Genomic DNA, 20,091 nt, shown 5'->3' with positions numbered 1-20,091 from the left:
GATTGGAGGGTTGCGAATGTAGTTCCGTTGTTTAAAAAAGGCATGAGGTGGAGGCTGAGTAATTATCGGCCAGTAAGTTTGACTTTGGTGGTAGAGAAGGTTATGGAGGGTATTCTTCGTGATAGTATATATGCATATCTAGATAGGCAGGGATTGATTAGGGGCACCAGCATGGGTTTGTAAAGGGAAAGTCATGTTTGACGAAACTTGTTGAGTTTTTTGAGGAGGTGACAAGATAAGTGGATGAAGGTAGGGTGATTGATGTGATCTATTTGGATTTTAGTAAGGCTTTTGATAAGGTTCTGCATGGAAGGTTAATAAGGAAAGTTCAGTCACTAGGGATTAGTAGAGAGATTGTGATATGGGTTCAGAGATGGCTGGAGGATAGACAGCAGAGGGTTATGGTGGACAACTGTCTGTCAGGATGGAAACATGTGACAAGCGGGATGCCTCAGGGATCGGTGCTGGGTCCCTTGTTTACCATTTATATCAATGATTTAGAGGAGGGTGTGGTTAACTGGGTAAGCACATATGCGGATGATACGAAAATAGGGGGAGCGGTGGATTGTGAGGAAGGTTTTCTTGGATTACAGAAGGATTTTGTTTGTTTGGAAGAGTGGGCTGAAAGATGGCAGATAGAATTCAATGTAGAAAAGTGTGAGGAGCTGCATTTTGGTAAAAATAACCAGAATAGGACATATGAAGTTAAGGGGAGGGCATTGAGGTACGCAGAAGAGCAGAAGGACCTGGGAGTTATGGTACAGAGTTCATTGAAGGTAGACTGCCATGTAGATAGCAGGGTGGTTAAGAAGGCATATGGTATGTTGACCTTCATAAATCATAGTATAGAGTATAGGAGCTGGGAAGTGATTCTGCGGCTGTTTAAGGCATTGGTGAGGCCAGGTTTGGAGTACTGTGATTAGTTCTGGTCTTCAAATTATAGAAAGGATATAGATAAGGTGGAGAAGGTGCAGAGAAGGTTTACAAGGATGTTGCCTGGCTTACAGCATCTGGATTGCAGGGAGAGATTAAGGAGAATAGGACTTTATTCATTGGAATGTGGAAGACTGAGAGGGAACTTGATAGAGGTATTTAAAATTATGAAAGGAATAGATAGACTAGACATAAACAGACTCTTTCCCCTGAGGGCAGGAGAGGTTGGAACAAGAGGGCTTGAGATAAGGGTAAGGGGGCAAAACTTTAGGAGGAATATTAGAGGATGCTTTTTCACTCAGCGAGTGGTGGCAGAATGGAATGATCTTCCAAAAGAGATAGTTGCGGCAGGGGTCCCTTCTGTCATTTAAGAGAAGGTAGGATGTGTACATGGAGGTGAGGGGGTTGGAGGGTTATAGGTAGAGAGCGGGAGGGTTAAGCAAGTGGAGTTGTTCAAGTGAACTGGTGCTGACTCGAAAGGCCGACATGGCCTGTTTCCACGCTGTAAATGGTTATATGGAAGAGCGAATCTCTGGGATTGAATGGCAATGGAATGAACAAATTGACTTGTAATTAGGAAAGTACCCCACTCGAATATTCTTTCAACATTTTTAAACATCAATCATAAATTGAGAAGTTGGTCTGCTTAAAACCCAAAGTCTTGGACGCCAAATTAATTGGAAGCAACAGGACAATACCCATTTGATTGTAGCGAAATGAGAAGCTATCAATTGGTCTAGTCCAAGACCCCCAGTGACATAAGGGGTCTCAACAGTAGGCTGATGAGTTGGCTGTACTCTGATAATAAGATAACTGGAGGCATCTGATCATTCAGAAATACTTAAGTGATAACACTTGGTCAGGAGACGCACATAGAGAGATTGTGGTTTTTGTATGAACTCAAGGAGCAAATAATTCCACACTCCTCTGTCATTCATTGGCCCACTGCCAATAATTGCAGTGCTACACATTTGCTAATGTGACAAATGGAGGTGATAATGTGGCAACCAATCAGTCGACTACTAAGGAAAGGATGTGAAGAGTTAGACCTGCACTGGACTATTGATTCACTACTGATTCATGAAAGGAGAGCAGCGTAATAAACTAAGACTACAGTGTGAACCCAGTACCTACCCCCCATTACTTCTGGAAATGCTACAATTGCACTCACACCTCTTCCCTCACCACTATTCAGGACCCCAAACAGTCCTTCCAAATGAAGCAACACTTCACTTGTGAATTTGTAGGGGCTTTCTCTACACCAGAGAGACTGGACACAGTCTGGGAGATTGTTTTGTTGAGCACCTTTTCTCTGTCCACTGTAATAACAAGGACCAACCATTTTAATTCCACACCCCATTTCCTCACCGACATGTCTGTCCATGGCCTCATGCATTGTCAAGCCGAGGCTACCCGCAAATTGGACAACACCTACTATTCCAGCTGGGCACTCTCCAATCGGATGGCATCAACATCAGCTTCTCCAGTTTTCCTTAAACCCCTACTATTCTGTGTCTTCAATACATTTACTGAGGCTGCCACTATGATCTCCTTGGGCAGGGAATTCCACAGATTCACCCCTCCACTTCCTCATCTCTGTCATAAATCTACTCCCCTGAACTGGGCTACGTTCCGTTCTCTAATTCTACTTTCATTTGCCAGTGGAAACAACCTTCCACTCCTTCCCCACCCCACCCCTTCCTCCCTCCTTTCCTCTCCCCACCTTTTATATTATATGCTATCAGTGCTGATTTGCTTGGGTAAACTTATACCTCTCATCTTGTTCATTTTAGATTGGTCACAGTGTTTGAGCTACCGAAAGAAAATAGACACACACACACACCGAGAGCAGTTCAGTTTATACAAGTCTTTATTACTAAATATAAAGCTACAACATGCAAGCCCTTTCCAATTATACTTAGCAATGCCTGGACTGGACCCAACTGCCAAAGCGAGGCGACGACTGCACACTTGTAGTAGGTTGTCGGGGCGCCGGTAGCAGCTTCTCCACCTCCCCGGACTGGGATGTTGTTGGAATCTTGAAGTTCGTCTTCTTGCTGAGAGATGTTACCACCTCTTGGAGAGTCTCAAACTTCAGCAGTGGGACCATGGCTTATATTACCCAAAAGTTGTTTACTTCAGATCTTATCTCTTTGAACAAATGATTTAATATTTTCAAGGTCCCCTGACAGTCTGCGACCAACAAAAGACAACTGCATCTCTGGGCCTCATGGTGGAAGTTGGATATTGTCTACTGATTCATATGCATCCCTGGGCCCCATGGTGGGGAATTTAGGTGTGTCCATCCTGGGCCTCATGATGTAAATTAGATTATGTCTTCTGATGCAACTGCCTCCCTTCTTGCATAAGCTGGTCTAAATCCTCCATTACACACTGTTGGAGTTTAGAAGGAAGAGGGAGGATCACATGGAAACATATAAAAGTATGAAAGGAATAGATAAGCTGGAAGTCACACACTTCCAAATTCAAGGACAGATTTTTTTTCCCCACTTTTACCAGACTCCTGAATGAATCAAAAAATAGTAAAATTATGCTGCTTTGCTCCGTACCAGCTGCTCTCTGCTTGGAGCTGCATCTATGTTTAAGATGTCTAACTGGTCTGCTTGAGAAGCAACCTTTATCAATTCACCTTGTGTGACAATAAACTGGAACATTGAATACTGAATAAATAAAATATTGGAGTAAGTCAAACAGCAATTAATGGCGATGTCCCACTCCTGATTTTTAAAAAATATCCTTGTTTCCACTGTCTGAATTCATCCTTTGTAACTGTTATTTCATTACTTTTATTTCAACAACAAAGCAACAGTATGATTTATTCTTGTGAAAGAAATCACATTTTCGCTCATCCTCTGTTATGCAAATAACCTAATCAATTTGAATGTATACTAATTTTCTTCTGCTTCCTTCCATGTACACTATGTCCATGTTGTCTTTGGTATCTTATTTACAGATCTGACGTCCATCCAATGCTCCACCTCAAAACTCCACTTTAAGACATCCAAAAAAGGGTGCACACATACCTTTACTTGCGAGGTTGAGCTCTGGAGTTCTGGCCCAGGGTGTTTGTATGTTTTGTAGCCAGGAAGGGGCTTTATTGATATCAGTATTTTCGTTGTTAACTGTAAGAAGTCTGCACTCCCATCCCTTGCAAATAATGAGTTCTCATCGTATTTGAATAAAATGAGAATCTTTGCTCGTTCAAATTAATGGTCTCTATGCTTTCTTTTACCCCACTGAAGATTTATCATAGCATCAAACTTTGCAAACACCATAGGCCATTTCTTCCTTTTTTTCATTTAGGTAAAACCATCCACATCAATATCAATTGTGGAAACTCCTATCTAAATTTGGGACTGATTCTATATTGAAGGCTGATGATAGCAGGAATTGGGTATCACCAGATGCACTCTCCCAGGGAAGTATAGGATTATGAATTAATGTCTCTTCCAGGTTGAATTATCTGATTTATGTATTGCAACTGGTTTTCAAGTCTTCAAATAGAAGGATATCTTGTTTTGATTATATGGCGTACAATAAGGCTTTTGTGGAGGCAAAACAGCAAAGATCTGTACCTGTGTTGTTAATTCTGTTATATTTAACTTCACAAGCTCCAGCAGGACATGCACCAAAATGATATATAAATTTTTCAGCTGTAAAGAAGAGTTTCAACTCCCAACTGTGAAATGCTTGTCAGTTCCAGTTATTCTTATTGTTATCCATGGGTACCACTGTGATTCTTGCTGTCTTCTTGTTATCCTCCATAATATTTAAAAAAAATGTTTTGGTGGCTTCAGGAGTGGGTTTGGATCAGTTCAATGAATTTTAGATTTGGGGAGCTCAAGGAAAACTATAGAATTCTTCCCAACTGGGATTTCAACACCAGAGGCCATTTCTTCCTTTTTTTTCATTTAGTAATATTGTTCTACCTCTCTATTCTCCCTAGTTCATCTCCTTGCCTTCTCAAATGTTTCTATAAATAAAATTCTGTAAATCTATTTAATTAAGAGAAAAATGCGTTTGCTCTGGGTGTTCTTTGATGAGGCATAAAGTTGATATGCTGGCACAGAAAATAATTAGAAAGACAAAATAAATGTTCGTCTTTATTGCAAAGGTGCTGGAATGTAAAGGTCTTGCTGCAATTATATTGGGGTATTGATAATCCTTGTTTAAGGATATATTGGGGGCAGTCGAGGAGGTTGATTATCTGGAATGAATTAATTGCTTATTAAGGTAAAGGTTGAATGGAAGATGAGAATTGATTTTTGTTGAAACACAGAAGATTCAAAGGAGCTTGTCAAATAAATTGCAAAAAGCATATTTCTCCTCAGGTATGGTGAGGCAAGTGCAAAGAAAATCTGGAACTGGGGATTATACAATAAAATCTGCAGATTTGTAATTTAATAAACAAAGTGCTGGAGAAACTCAGGTCACACAGCGTTCCTTCTGTAGTGAAGATACATAACCAACGTTTTGGTCACACAGCGTTCCTTCTGTAGTGAAGATAAATAACCAACGTTTTGGTCACACAGCGTTCCTTATGAAGTGAAGATACATAACCAACGTTTTGGTCACACAGTGTTCCTTCTGTAGTGAAGATACATAACCAAAGTTTTGGTCACACAGCGTTCCTTCTGTAGTGAAGATAGATGACCAACGTTTTGGTCACACAGCGTTCCTTCTGTAGTGAAGATACATAACCAACGTTTTGGTCACACAGCGTTCCTTCTGTAGTGAAGATACATGACCAATGTTTTGGGCCTGATCCCTTCTTCAAGATATGAGCAAAAAGCATGCAGGCTACTGAAAAAAATGGTGGAGGGAAGGGTAAGGGGAGAACAACAGACCCACGGGCAAAAGGATATGGGTGGGAGGGCAGAAGAGAAAAAAAGCTATGAAGTTCTGGGGAAGTGGGGGGATAGCTCTTTGAATAGAGAGGGAAGGGGGTGGGGAGCTGGAGGAAAGGAGATGGAGGGATAGGAAAAGAGAGGGAAACAGGGGAGGGGCCAAATGGAAAGTAGTCAAGTTGATGTAAATGCCACCTGGTTGGATAAGGCTCAGACAGAATATTAAGTGTAGTTCCTCGGTTTGGCAGTGCATGAGGCCGTGGACAGGCATGTTGTACCTACCTTTGTGACCACAGTAAATATTGTACCTCCTCCCTCACAACTGTTCATGGCCCCAAACAGTCCGTCCAAGTGAAGCAACACTTCACTTGTGAATATGCAATAGTCATCCACTGCATCCAGAGTTCTTGTTGTGGTCTCCTCGACATTGGAGTGTTTGGACACAGGCTGGAAGATCGTTTCATTGAGCACCTTCGCTCTGTTGACTGTAATAGCAGGAACCTCCCAGTGGCCAATTCTGCACCCTCTCCCACGTCTATTGCCTCATGTACTGCCAAAGTGAGGCCATCTGCAAATTGGAGGATCAACACCTAATATTCCATCTGGGCACTCTCCAACCAGATGGCATTAATACCAACTGTACCAGTTAGAGCCCTCCCCTGTCTCACTGCCTCACTATCCTCCTGTCTCTTTCCCTCTGGCTCTTCACCCTTTTCCCTCTCCATTCAGAGACCAACCCCCTCCCCCTATCGCTTCTCATCTTTTTTCCACTTCTGCCCTCCCAAGCAATTTTCATCTATGACCTCTTGTCTGTGGGCTTGTGCTCCTCCCCCATTTTATTCTGGCACCTGTTTGCTTTCAGCTCTTACCTAGACAAAGGGGTTGGCCTGGATTGGGAGACAAGTCTTATGAGGCAAGGTTAGTCGAGTTGGGACTTTTCTTTGGAGCATAGAAGGATGAGGAGATGATAGAGGTCTACAATATTATGAGAGGCATAGATAGGGGGACAGCCAGCACTTGTTTCCAAGGGCAGGATCAGCAAACACCAGAGGACATATGTACAAAGTTAAGGGAGGGAAGTTTCGGGGACATTAGTGATAAGTTTATTACACAGAGTTGTGAGTGCCTGGAATGTAGAAGACTGAGAGGGAACAATAGAGTTGATGGAATGCCTTGCCAGGGATGGCGGTGGAGGCTGAAACATTGGGGACATTTAAAAGACTCTTAGTAAAATAGAGGGTTGCGGGGTAGGGAGTGTTTAGTGCTATTTTTTATTAGGAAGGACTCTGTGGGTTGACACCTCATTGAGGGCCGAATTCCATGAATTATATTCTAGTGGGATGGGGTGGGGAATGTGAGAAGGTGGGAGTTACTCGTGGCATTGGTGAGAGGGTCAGGGCTACCATAAACCACAAACCGCAAATTGCTCCAGTGCTTCCACTGTAATGTGTATTTCCCAATCTCCAATTATCCTCGATGTGTTTGCCATTGAACCAAGGTTGCCTCTGCCTGCATATTGTAGGAGTAGGCATGTAGCATTTCATCCAGTGTTAAATGAATTTGCTCACAGTCCTCTTCCACAACACAGATCTAGAGTGAAAGGAAAACATCCTCGATTATAAGAGATTATAAAGCACTTCATTGTGCACCACAAGAGTTGATGGGGGGGTAAGGGAAGAAAAATTATAAGATGATGTATACAGGAAATAATTTGCCTTTAATTATTTCTGGAATAACCAGAAATGTCAAATGAGAGGGTGGGATATTTTATTTTCTTTAAAAAGAAATTTTCTACCACTAACTATCAAACTATGACCTCACTCAACCCTCCACTCCTACTATCTGACTCCTTTCACCAAGGCCATTTAGCGTCCAATTGACTGGCTTGACCTGGATTCCATGTGATGTGTTTCTGAACCAACCGTCTTTTAAAGGAACTCGTTAAAAGCCTTGCTAAAGCCTATATAGACAATGTCTACTTCCCTGTATTTGATAATGGTCACCTCATCAGAAAACTCAATTAAGTTCATGAGAAAAGCTGTCCCAAGGCACAAAGCAATGCTAATCAGTCTCTAACTTTTGAAATGTAGCTGGATCCTGTCTCTCAGAATCCCCTCCAGTAACTTTCCCACTGCTGATGTTAGATGCACTGGTGTTTAGTTACATGACTCTTCCTTGCAGCCCTTGTTAATAAAGGCACAGCAATGACCACCCTCCAGTCTTCACCCCATGTGTAACAAAAATACAAAATCCTCCAGGGCCCTAGCAATTTCTACAGTTGCCTTCAAGGGTACACTCGATCAAGCCCTGGGGATTTATCCACCTTTCCATACCTCAAGACTGCCAACACTTCCTCTAATGTGGATATATTTTGGAGTACAGTTTTATTCCCTGAATTCTCTAGCTTCCAATACTTTTACTACAGTAAAAACAGATAGGAAGTATTAATTTAAGACCTCACATAAATCCTATGGGGACGTTCTCTTTCTGGTGCCCTTTTGCTCTTAATATTAGGTTCTTTACCTTATCTGCCAGGGATATCTCATGGGCCCTTTCGCACCCCCAATTCCCAATTCCAGCTGGAGGAATCAATTTAATGAATGAATGACCAATTCTTTTGGTCACATCCTCCAAGGTATGGAGGCTTACTTTCCCTTGCATGCTGTTAAATGAGAGTATGTCTGATCTCTTTTAGACGTATTCCTCATTTTGAATGATCTTGTGCTAGTCACTCCAAAAACCCTTGGATCTGTTTATCGAGCAGTATTGAAAAAGCAAGGAGGGATTATATTCATTTGACGAGTGCATCCTAAGTGAATTCAAAGACAGCTTGCTGCTTTGCAGGGTTGTGCTATTTTTGCTTTGTAATTAAATACCTCCTATTGATTTTGGTTTGGAGATGCTGTTTCTCGTCAAGGTCACTGTAGAAATCCCACCATTTGTTTACTACTAGGAGTCTTGTATTTTAAATATTTTTGAAATACTACACATTGGAAATGACTTGTGCCAAGTCTGGGCTGATGATGGTCAAATTTGAATAACCTGTGGTATGTTTTTTGCCTGAAAAGTTCACCTTTAATGATACCGGGATATTGAGACTCTGGTCAGGAAAAAAGAGGCATATCGACAACTGGGATCAAGTGAATCCCTTGAGTGTAAGAGATCTCGGAGTACACTTCAGAAGGCAATCAAGAGCCCCTTTTACATAGAACCCTCAAGCCAGCTTTCCTCTGGCTTTTTATACACTTCTCTTACCCTGCATGAACACAGAAAAGCTGCACTGGTAGGTGCATTTCGCTCAGTCTTTCCTCTGCCAAGGGACCTAGTGGCAGAGGTGGAGCGAAGTCGTACCGCCTCCTGCGTAAACTGACGTGCGCTGAAAGCAGATCGAAAGGGAGATGGCTGATGATGTAACGATGACGTCCTTGGCCTGCGACCAAGGCACGCAAATTTTAAAATTCTGCAGGAACGTTTTCTTTTTTTAAAATTTTTTTAATTTTTCACACTATGAACCATACTGACCAAAATACACACAAACATTTCCCTCTTGAATATACACAGTGTCATTTTCTCCCCTTTTCCCCCCTCCCTCCTTCACGCCCCTCCCCACCCTTTCACTCAAAGTTTAACATATATGATACATTAAACCCATTAATTCTTGATCACACGCACACGTTCTTCACAAGATTGGGACATATCATGCTCAAAAAAGGCTATTACAATGCACAGAAGATTTGCTTGAGTTCTAATATTGCAATATTGTACCTGCTGTCCAGCCTCCATTATTGTGTTCAGAGCGATTTCACTTCCTGGTGCGTATGTTCTACATCACAGCAGAGGGCGGCGCTGCTGTGCTTCACATCCCGCCCCTTTTGCCCTGTGAAACAACTCGCTACATAAAACGACTCAGCGATTCTCTTTCAGTGTGAATACTGAATCCACCTTTCAAATCCCCTTTTACATAGAGTTGGGCAATAAGGTGGCTTCTCGATGTAAAAACCCCTAAGGTGACAAAAAAGGGGTGTGAGATATCATTTGCATTTAAGGTAAAGGAGATTCTTAAAAGAGCAAAATGATAACCAAGGAGAGAATAGGAAACACTAAGTATCAATGTGGTCGTATGCGCATGGAGCCACAGGAAATGCTGAGGTATTAACTGAATACATTACGCTTGTGTTTACCACGGAGAAGGATCTGAAAGTTCATGAGTTAAGAGAAAGGTGATATCCTGAAACATTGTGAAAGAGGAAGTATTGGCCATCTTGAAGCGTATAAAGGTGGATACCTGGTGCCTGACCTCCATTGTTGTGGGAAGCAGTGGAGGAAATTGCTGGGATTCAGGCAGAGATATTTGCATCTTTGTTGGGCACTGGTGAGGTAACAGAACACTGTAGGGTGGCTAATATTGTGGGGTTTTTTTTAGAAAAACTTTGGAACAAGCCTGGGAACCACAGGCCAGAGAGCTTAATATTTGTGGTAGGTGGAATTTCAATCAGACACATGCAGACTGCAGCATTTTAGGAAGCAAAATCAGGGTAGAACATGTACAGGAAATGGTAGAGAAGGTGCAGAGAAGGTTTACAAGGATGTTGCCTGGCTTACGGCATCTGGATTGCAGGGAGAGATTTAGGAGAATGGGACTTTATTCATTGGAATGTAGAAGACTGAGAGCGAACTTGATAGAGGTATTTAAAATTATGAAAGGAATAGATAGACTAGACATAAACAGACTCTTTCCCCTGAGGGCAGGGGAGGTTGGAACAAGAGGGCATGAGTTAAGTGTAAGGGGGAAAAACTTTAGGAGGAATATTAGAGGATGCTTTTTCACTCAGCGAGTGGTGGCAGAATGGAATGATCTTCCAAAAGAGATAGTTGCGGCAGGGGTCCCTTCTGTCATTTAAGAGAAGGTTGAATGTTTACATGGAGGTGAGGGGGTTGGAGGGTTATGGGCGGAGAGTGGGAGGATTGAGCTAGTGGAGTTGTTCAAGTGAACTGGTGCGGACTCAAAGGGCCGACATGGCCTGTTTCCGCGCTGTAAACGGTTATACGGAAAAGTAAGACAGTATCTTTGGTTCATTGATTATTCAGGAATCTGATGGCAGTGGAGAAGAAGCTGTCCTTGTGCCATTCAGTGCTCGTCTTTAGGTTCCTGTACCTTTTCCCCGATGGTAGCAGAGTGAAGAGGGTATGGGCTGGGTGGTGGGGGTCTTTGAGGACAGAGGCTGCTTTTTTAAGACACCGCTTCATGTAGATGTCCTCAATGGAGTGGAGTTTGGTGCCTGTGATGTTGTTGGCTGAGTTAACAACCCGGTGGAGTTTATTCTTGTCTTAAGAGTTGGTGCCTCCATACCAGGCAGTGATGCAACCAGCCAGAATGCTGTAGAAGTTTTCGAGAGTCTTCAGTGACATACCAAATCTCCTCAGTCACCTCACAAATATAGCCGCTGATGAGCTTTCTTTGTGTTTGCATCAATATGAAGGTTCCAGGCCAGATCCTCGGAGAGGTTGACACCCAGGAATTTGAAGTTCTTGACCATCTCTGCGACTGACACCTCAATGAGGACTGGATCATGTTCCCCTGACTTCCTCCTGAAGTCCGCAATCATCTCCTTGATTTTGCTGACATTGAGCACAAGGTTGTTGTTGTTACACCATTCAACGAGCTGATCTATCTCCCTCCTGTATGCTTCCTCATTGCCATTTGTGATTCTGCCGACAAATGTGGTGTCATCGGCAAACTTGCAGATAGCCTTGGAATTGTGCCTGGCCACACAATCATGGGTGTACAACGAGTAGAGCAGTGGACTAAGCAACATTCTTGGGGTGCACCTGTGTGCATGATCAGTGAGGAGGAGACGTTTCCATTTCGTACTAACTGTGGACTTCTGATGAGAAAGCCAAGGATCCAGTTGCAGAGGTGGGTACAGAGGCCAAGAGTTTGTAGCTTCTTGACTAGCACTGAGGGAATATTGGTATTGAAGGGTGAGCTGTTGTCGATGAAGAGCAGCTGTATGTATGAATTGCTGTTTTCGAGGTGATCCAGAGCTGAGTGGAGAGCCAGTGATATTGCAACTGCTGTGGAGCGATTGTGATAAAAGGCGAATTACAGTGGTTCCAGATCTTTGCTTAGGTACGCGTTAATTCTGGCCATGACCAGCCTCTCAAAGCATTTGGTCACAGTACAGGTACATGATCCCTTATCCGGAACCCGTGGGGGACAGCATGTTCCGAATTTCGGATTTCAGAAAGCTCACCCGAATTGTGCTGCCGTATCCACCTCCACCCTTTTCCAGTCACCCGGCAGTCTCCCCCAACCACGGTCCTTCGGCCGCCCAGCCATCTCCCCCAACCGTGGTCCCTCGGCCATCTTCCCCCGACCGCCGGTCTCCACTTGCCAGATTTTGGAGCTTTCTGGATTTTAGATGTCCGGATAAAGGATCGTGTACCTGTAAAAGTTTGTGCTACTGGGCGATAGTCATTGAGGCAACTCACACCACTTTTCTTGGGTACCAGGATGATCAATGCCGTTTTGAAGCAGCTGGGACCCTCTGATTGCAGCGGAGGTTGAAAATATCTGTGAACACTCTGGCTCGTTGGTTGGCACAGATTTTCAGTACCCTACCAGGTAGCCGCCAGGATCTGACGCCTTGCGAGAGTTCACCCTCTTAAATGTCGCCCTCAGACAGATATCACAGGGTTCTCAGCCTTTTCAGGGATTCTAGTAGGCACTGTTCGGTTCTTCTTTCAAAGTGGGCATAGTAGGTGGGCATAGTAGGTGTTCGGCTCATCGGGTAATGAAGCATCACAGTCATATATAGCGTTCGCCCTCACTTTGTAGCTGTAATGGCCTGCATTCCTTGCCATAGTTGGAGTGTATCCGTCTCTGTCTCCAGCTTCTTCCAGAATTGCCACTTAGCTTTCTTCAGAGATGGTCGTACCTGGACTTCTTGTAAAGATCCCAATTCCCGGCCTTAAAAGCCCTTGTTCTCACCCTCAGAGAAAGTTATGAATTCTCTGATTCATCCAGGGCTTTTGGTTGGGGAACACCCAGTATGTGCGTGTGGGAATACACTCATCCACGCACATCTTGATGAAGTCGGTGACACCTGTTGCATATTCGTTCAAGTCTATTGATGAGTTCTGAATATGTTTCAGTCCACCGATTCAAAGCAGTCCTGCAGGCGCTCCTCCGCCTTCCTTGACCACATTTTTGCCGTCTTCACCACTGGTGCTGTGGTCCTCAGTCTCTGCTTATACGCTAGGAGTAGTACAGCCAGGTGGCCAGACTTGCCCAAGTGTGGTCGTGGAATGGCTTGATATGCTTTCTTCATGATGGTGGTCGAGCGTGTTGGTTCCCCTGGTCTTGCATGTGACATGTTGATGGTAGTTGGTCAGAGACTTCTTCAGGTTGGTCTGATTAAAATCCCCTACAATGATCGGGAAGGCATCAGGATGTGCCGTCTCATGGCTGTTTATCACAGTGCTCAGTCTCTCCAGTGCCTGCCTGATGTTAGCCTGGGGCGGAATGTACACTGCAGCCAGGATGATGGCGGTGAACTCCCTTGACAGGTAAAATGGGTGATACTTGATCACCAGATGTTCCAGTGGTCAGGAGAGCAGGACTGGAACATGACCGTCATGACAGTGCACCATGATGAATTGACACAAACGCCACCTCCCCTGGTTTTTTCCAGGCACTGGTGTTCAATAGAGGTTATAGCCCTCAGGCTAACGCAGGCAAATGGGACCAGTTCAGATGTGCACTTTGGTTTGCATGGACAAATTGGGCTGCAGGGCCAGTGTCTGCTGCATAACTCTGATTTCATAATGTCACTCTGTTATGTTGCTTTCCATGATCTCTAATTTGTGACTGAGCTGGAGGCCGAGTTCTGACCCACGTATAAACTGTTTCTCCTATTCTCATGAGTATAGAGAGGTGTGTGGGTGGAAGAATGGGAAAAATTAGGTGAATGGAAATGACCCATAATGGAATGGATTGGTGAGCTATGGGTTATTTCCATTTCCACATAAATTACATGAAACCATAATAAAACAACCTGTTTTCCAAATTGATATTTCCTAAAATATTGATGTTTTAAAACTATTACCTAGGAGTCGAAAGTTGTGTTGCATTCTGTATGCCTCATGCTTTGATTGAAATTTGAAGATAGCTATATTAGATAATTTACTTTGGTAGAACATTGCCATAGTCTTGTCATGTGTCATGTGGACCAAATGAATATTTATACCATTGTAAGCAGATTTAAGTGATTTTTGTAAAAGAGATAAAGAACACCATAGGCTCCTGGTTGACTGCTGCATTTTTTGTTTCAGGTCTCCGAGGACTCATAAACCTAGGGAACACCTGCTTCATGAATTGCATTGTCCAGGCACTTACCCACACTCCATTACTCCGGGATTTTTTTCTTTCCGACCGACACAAATGTGAAATGCAGAGTCCTAATTGCTGTCTAGTCTGTGAAATGTCTAGGCTATTTCAGGAGGTGAGTTGGATGCCCCTTTCGTTTCACATTCTACAACCTGAATCAGAGCTCTGGAGAAGAAAATAATTTGATTCCTTCCAAAGCAGCTTATCTAGAGGGAGGATGGTATTGGAGGGGGGGAGGGGGGGGAGGATGAACATCAATGAATATTAGTTTGTGAACAGTTAAAGGTTATGACAATTTAGTTTGAAAGTGTATAAAAATGTGGCAGCAAAGAGGTCAAAGTCTCGATCTGAATGAATGAAGTATTTGTAATGCAGTGTATGAATTGATTAATGGAAATAAATATTACAATCTAATATCTATTGCAAGGTAGCTAAAACTAATAGATCGTGTAATTACACAAGTCCTTCTATTAACGACGAGTCACAGTAGCCCCTTTCACACTGGCACCATGTCCTAGTAATTAATGACCACTATATAGGTTAAGGGTCCAGTGTAAACACTCCTTAATCGGCATTCAGGCATCAAATTTCATTGGGAATGGACTGCATAGGTAGGTAGTATCATTCCCGAGATCGTCAGACACCTGCGTGGCCATTAGCCCAGTGTGAAAGGGATAAGGATTATCCAGGGACAAAGTAGTGATGCGATGATGACGTTTTTGTGCAAGTGCAAGAACTTGAAGGAAACAAAAGATTAAAAGGAAGGTATAAACTTTGTGTCCAATTTACTAAATCCTGATCAATGTATTATGATCTTGTATTTAAACAAAATTAATCATGTGTGGCGGCGCACTCTCTCATGGCGAACCAGCCCCGCATGTAACACCTCATGGCGGGGCAGCTGTGGGAAGATGGCACTGTCAGGGTTTCTCCCTACCTCAAGTCTCCTGCCCAGTGCGCGCCTGGGGCAGCAATTATGACGTCTCAATGCACGAGGTGACTTAGCTCGTGCTGCCCTTAAAAGGGCGCGCACTGAATTTGAATAAAAACAGTCATTAACAACTTTCAATGTGGTGGCTGAGTCTTTCTTGGCTGTGTCCAGCACTACATTGGTGACCCCGTTGAGCCCTTTCTGGACCCATTGCCCGCGTATGTGGTTCAGGCAGGCGGAGGCGCACTTTTAACTGAGGAACATTTCGGCAGGCGCCACGATGTTCTACCACGTCGTGAGTGTGGTGGACGAAGAAACGGCAGCCAGGGTGGATGATCTAATATACAACCCACCAGCCGAGGGTAAATATCCTGGCCTCAAGAACCTGCTCCTTGGCACTTTCGGGCTCTCCCCTCAGCAGCGTGCTTCCAGGCTCCTGCACCTTGACATGCTTGGGGACCGCACACCATCGGCCCTAATGGACGAGATGCTGTCGCTGGCGGAGGATCACAAACCTTGTTTCCTATTCCGTCAGATCTTCCTCGAGCAGATGCCCGGGGGCATCCAATTACTCCTGGCAGATGAGGACTTCACGGATCCACACCAAGTCGCAGCCTGAGCGGACCACCACCCTCTGGCGCACCAAGAGGGAGAATGAAGCAGCCCTCAGTCAAGTTGTGCGACCAAGAGCCAGCCGGCCGCAACACTCCCTCAAGCACAAGCCGGAGGAGCACCATTCCACCTGGTGCTTTTACCATCAGCGCTGGGGAACACAAGCTTGTAATTGCCAACAACTATGTGACTACCAGGGGAAACGACCCGGACAGCCACTGTTGATGGCTACGACAGCTGGCCATGTGGACAGCCTCCTTCACGATACTGACAAGTTCACCAGCCGATGATTCCTGGTGGACACAGGAGCGGAGCTGAACGTCCTGCCCCCCACCGCCTTCGAGACACGCACCCAATCTCATGGTCCCACCCTGCGGACAGCCAACGGTTCTGCCATCAAGACCTTCGATACCTGCAGGGTGCAGATCCAGATCGGGGAAGAGAAATTCCACTGGAAGTTCGTGTTAGCCTCAGTAGGTATTGCGTTGTTGGGGTCCGACTTCCTGAGGGCACATGGACATGAAGGGCAAGAGGCTGGTCAACGCTCGCACCTTCTATTCGGTGCACCTGGACACCACAGACGCCTGCAAGCCCGAGATCGCCGCTATCGCCACTTCCAGGGATGAGTAATAAAGCGTACTCCTTGAGTTCCCCGCCATCCTACAACCACGATTTAGCGTCACCTTACCCCAGCACAGGGTATACTACCATATCTCCATGCAGGCCCCCCTGCTGAACACCAAGCCCAGACGACTTCCGCCCGAGAAGCTGCAGCTGGCAAAGGAGGAGTTTTCCCGACTGCAGGAGTTAGGGATCGTCCGTCACTCGGACAGCGCCTGGGCATCTCCTCTCCACATGGTCCCCAAACCCTCTGTGGTGATTACTGGCATTTGAACGAACACGACCACACCGGACAGGTACCTGGTTCCCCACATTCAGTATTTCTCTGCCATTCTCCACGGCGCTCAAGTCTTCTCCAAGGTCGATCTGGTGTGGGGGTATCATCAGATCCCGGTCCACCCCAAGGACATCGGCAAGACGGCAATCATCACCCCCCTTGGCCTCTTTGAATTCCTGCGTATGCCTTTCGGCCTCAAGAACGCGGCCCAGACTTTTTGGCGCTTCATGGACGCAGTGGGTAGGGACTTGGACTTTGTGTTTATCTACCTGGACGATCTCCTTATTGCCAGCCGCAACCGCGAAGAGCACAAGGCCCACCTCCGTACCCTGTTTGCCCGACTGGTGGAGTTTGGCATCACGGTCAATGTGGCCAAGTCCCAGTTCGCCAAGCAGACGCTGCAGTTCCTGGGGCACCATCTTGGCAGCAGGTGCTGCCCCGGTGCCAGAGAAGGTCGCGGCTGTCCAGCAGTTCCCCAAGCCAAGCACCCTCAAGGGCCTGCAGGAGTTCGTGGGGATGGTGAATTTTTATCATCCCCGGCGCCACCTACCATTGATCGCCGCTAAGGAGAAAGTCCTGACCTGGTCGGAGGAGGCAGAGGCCACTTTTGCTGCAACAAAGGAGGCCCTCGCCAACGCAACTTTATTGGTGCACCCACGCCCGGAGGCACACACTGTGCCTGTGCTCTCAGTGGACGCCTCAGCCACGGCGGTAGGGGGCGTACTCGAGCAGTGGCTTGACGGACAGTGGCGCCCGCTGGAGCTCAAGTACAGTGCTTTCGACCGGGAGCTCCTGGCGCTGTACCTGGCCAACTGGCACTTTCAATACTTTCTGGAGGGCAGGGCCTTCACAGTGTTCACAGACCACAAGCCCCTCACACAGGCACTCGCGATGGCCAAAGATCCGTGGTCAACTCGCCAGCAACACCACCTCTCCTACGTGTTGGAGTTCACCACCGACATCCGGCACGGGGCAGGCAATGACAATGTCGTTGCACTCTCTCGTCCAGTAATCAACGCTCTCTCCCCTGGCCTTGACTACACACAGTTGGGACAGGCCCAGAAGCTCTCCAGACCACGATCTCTGGCCTCGAGCTCCAGGACATTCAGTTGCCCAACAACCCAGACACGCTGCTCTGCGACGTCTCCACTGGCTCGCCGCGCCTGGTAGTCCCACTGCAGTGGAGGTCGAGGGTTTTCAGCTTAGTCCACGTCCTAGCCCAACCCTTGCTGAAGACTTTTGTACGAATGGTGGCAGAGCGGTTTGTGTGGCACGGGCTCAAAAAGGAGGTGGCCAAGATGATGAGGGACTGCACCAGGTGCCAGGCCTCCAAGGTCCAGCAGCATACGCAGGCCCCAATCCAGCAATTCGATCCGGCGGTGCGGAGATTTCAACACATTCACGTTGACGTCATAGGCCCCCTGCCGGTGTCCAGAGAAGCGCGCTACCGTCTCACAATCTTCAATCGGACCACAAGATGGCCAGAGGCTGTTCCCATCAAGGAGGTTTCCGCAGAGATGTGCGCCAGGAACCTAGTCAGTCACTAGATCGCTAGGTTCGGCGTCCCAGCGCACATCACCAATGACAGGGACTTTGTGTTTATCTACCTGGACGATATCCTTATTGCCAGCCGCAACCGCGGCTCTTGGCTCAGCTGGCGAACCTCCTGGGAGTTAAACTCCACCACATCACAGCCTACCACCCGCAAGCAAATGGTTTGGTGGAGAGGTTTTATTGTCATATGAAATCTGCCCTCATGGCTCGCCTCACCAGCCCAGGCTGGGCAGACGAACTGCCCTAGGTCCTCCTCGGCATCAGAACAGCACCTAAGGATGACCTACCGGCCTCTTCTGCGGAACTGGTCTACGGCACGCCGCTCTTGCCTCCCTCGCATCATGGCTCCCGGCCGACACTTCGTCCCAAAGAGCTGGACTTGGTGGAATTCGTATTTGTTCGGTGCTGCCCATATATGGCACCTTTACAACGCCTGTATGAAGGCCCATACAAGGTCCTCCAGCGGTCCAGGAGGACTTTCACTTTGGACATTGGGGGTAAAGACGAACTTATCACCATGGACCATTTGAAGATGGCGCACTTAGACCTATCACGGCTGGTGCAGATGGCCATGCCCAAATGCCGGGGCCCAAAAGCGGTGGGGTGCGTAGCCCATTCTGCAGGTGGCACTCTCTTTCATGGCGAACCGGCCCCGCATGTAATGCCATGGGAAGATTGCGCTGTCAGGGTTTTCTCCCAGCCTCAAATCTCATGCCTGTAGCAGCAATTATGATGTCACAATTAATGAGGTGACTGCGCTTATGCTGCCCTTAAAAGGGCGCACACTGAATTTGAATAAAGACAGTCATTAACGACCTTCAGAGTGGTGGCTGAGTCCAGCATGGAGACTCTATGCACAGAGCACTCATGGAGGGCCTTCTCTGCCACATGGAATTCTGGGTGGGCAGGTCTGCCATCACTCAGTGAATGTATATCATCCCCCACTTTCCCACGGTCTTTTATAAATTTACAAAGGTCGGCACAACAGAGGCTGAATGGCTCATAATGTGCTGTACGTAATGCTTAATTATGTTATAATTAGGCATGATTAATTTTGTTTAACTACAAGATCATAATTAGCAGATGTGTCACTCACATAACCGGTGGAGGATAGGCGCCTCCCTCCCTGGGGATGCCTGGTGGTGTGTGAAGAGACTCTGAGAACCGGTTAAGAGTGGTCCAGTGTGAACGGCAAAAATGGCTTCTTTAACCAGTTCATTGAACGGCCAATTTACAGGTTAGCCAGTGTGATATCCAGGTGGAATCATTGGGTGGTGATGTGAAACAGAGGCTAATGGCATTAATCTCTTGAGCCTCCAGCAGTACCATTGAATGGAATATCAATTAAAAAATAAAAAGGGTGTATATGTAACAAACTTAATGTAATAATTGCAGGCAATTTTAATCTTCACAAATTGGTCTGATCAAATTAGAAAACATGATCTTGTGGATTGCATTCAAAATAGTCTCCTGGAACAGGGAACAGGATATTTTGGATTTGGTCACAAATAATAATTCGAAAAATCCTTTAGGGCAGAATGATCATGGCATGAATTTCACAGAGTTCGAGAGTGATAGCTATGGGGCTGATACTAGGATTTTTAAAAATGGCAACTGCATGGTTGTCAAGCATGTTGAAGTGGATTGGGAAATTTGATTCAAATAATTAAGCAGAGATAGGCACTTGAAATATCTGAATGTTCTATATAGATCTAAACTGTTTGGGAATTAAGATTGCCAAGGCCAGGGATCCATGGGTACATAATTATATTATTAAATTGAAAGAAAATCATGGGGAAGTTTTAGAAACACAGTAAAGGGGAAAATGAAAATAAGCCAGCAAGGTTTATAGCAACTCTTTGCAAACGATTTTATCAGTAAAATTTTATCAGTTTTATGAGAAGAG

At 45.7% G+C, this 20,091-nt stretch overlaps 1 protein-coding gene across 8 annotated transcripts in view; it reads left to right on the top strand.

Annotated features, from left to right (window-relative positions):
* usp22 (ubiquitin specific peptidase 22) overlaps positions 1–20,091 on the top strand; it is a 308,536-nt gene that overhangs the window by 229,738 nt on the left and 58,707 nt on the right. For all 8 annotated transcript variants that reach the window (XM_069928252.1, XM_069928251.1, XM_069928255.1 and 5 more), the window contains one exon: positions 14,136–14,305. In XM_069928252.1, the coding sequence (XP_069784353.1) occupies positions 14,136–14,305 (170 nt within the window). The remainder of the gene's footprint in view (positions 1–14,135; positions 14,306–20,091) is intronic.

Source organism: Narcine bancroftii, chromosome 3 (genome assembly GCF_036971445.1).
Source record: "Narcine bancroftii isolate sNarBan1 chromosome 3, sNarBan1.hap1, whole genome shotgun sequence".
Classification (NCBI taxonomy): domain Eukaryota; kingdom Metazoa; phylum Chordata; class Chondrichthyes; order Torpediniformes; family Narcinidae; genus Narcine; species Narcine bancroftii.
This window is presented reverse-complemented; position numbering and strand designations above follow the sequence as displayed.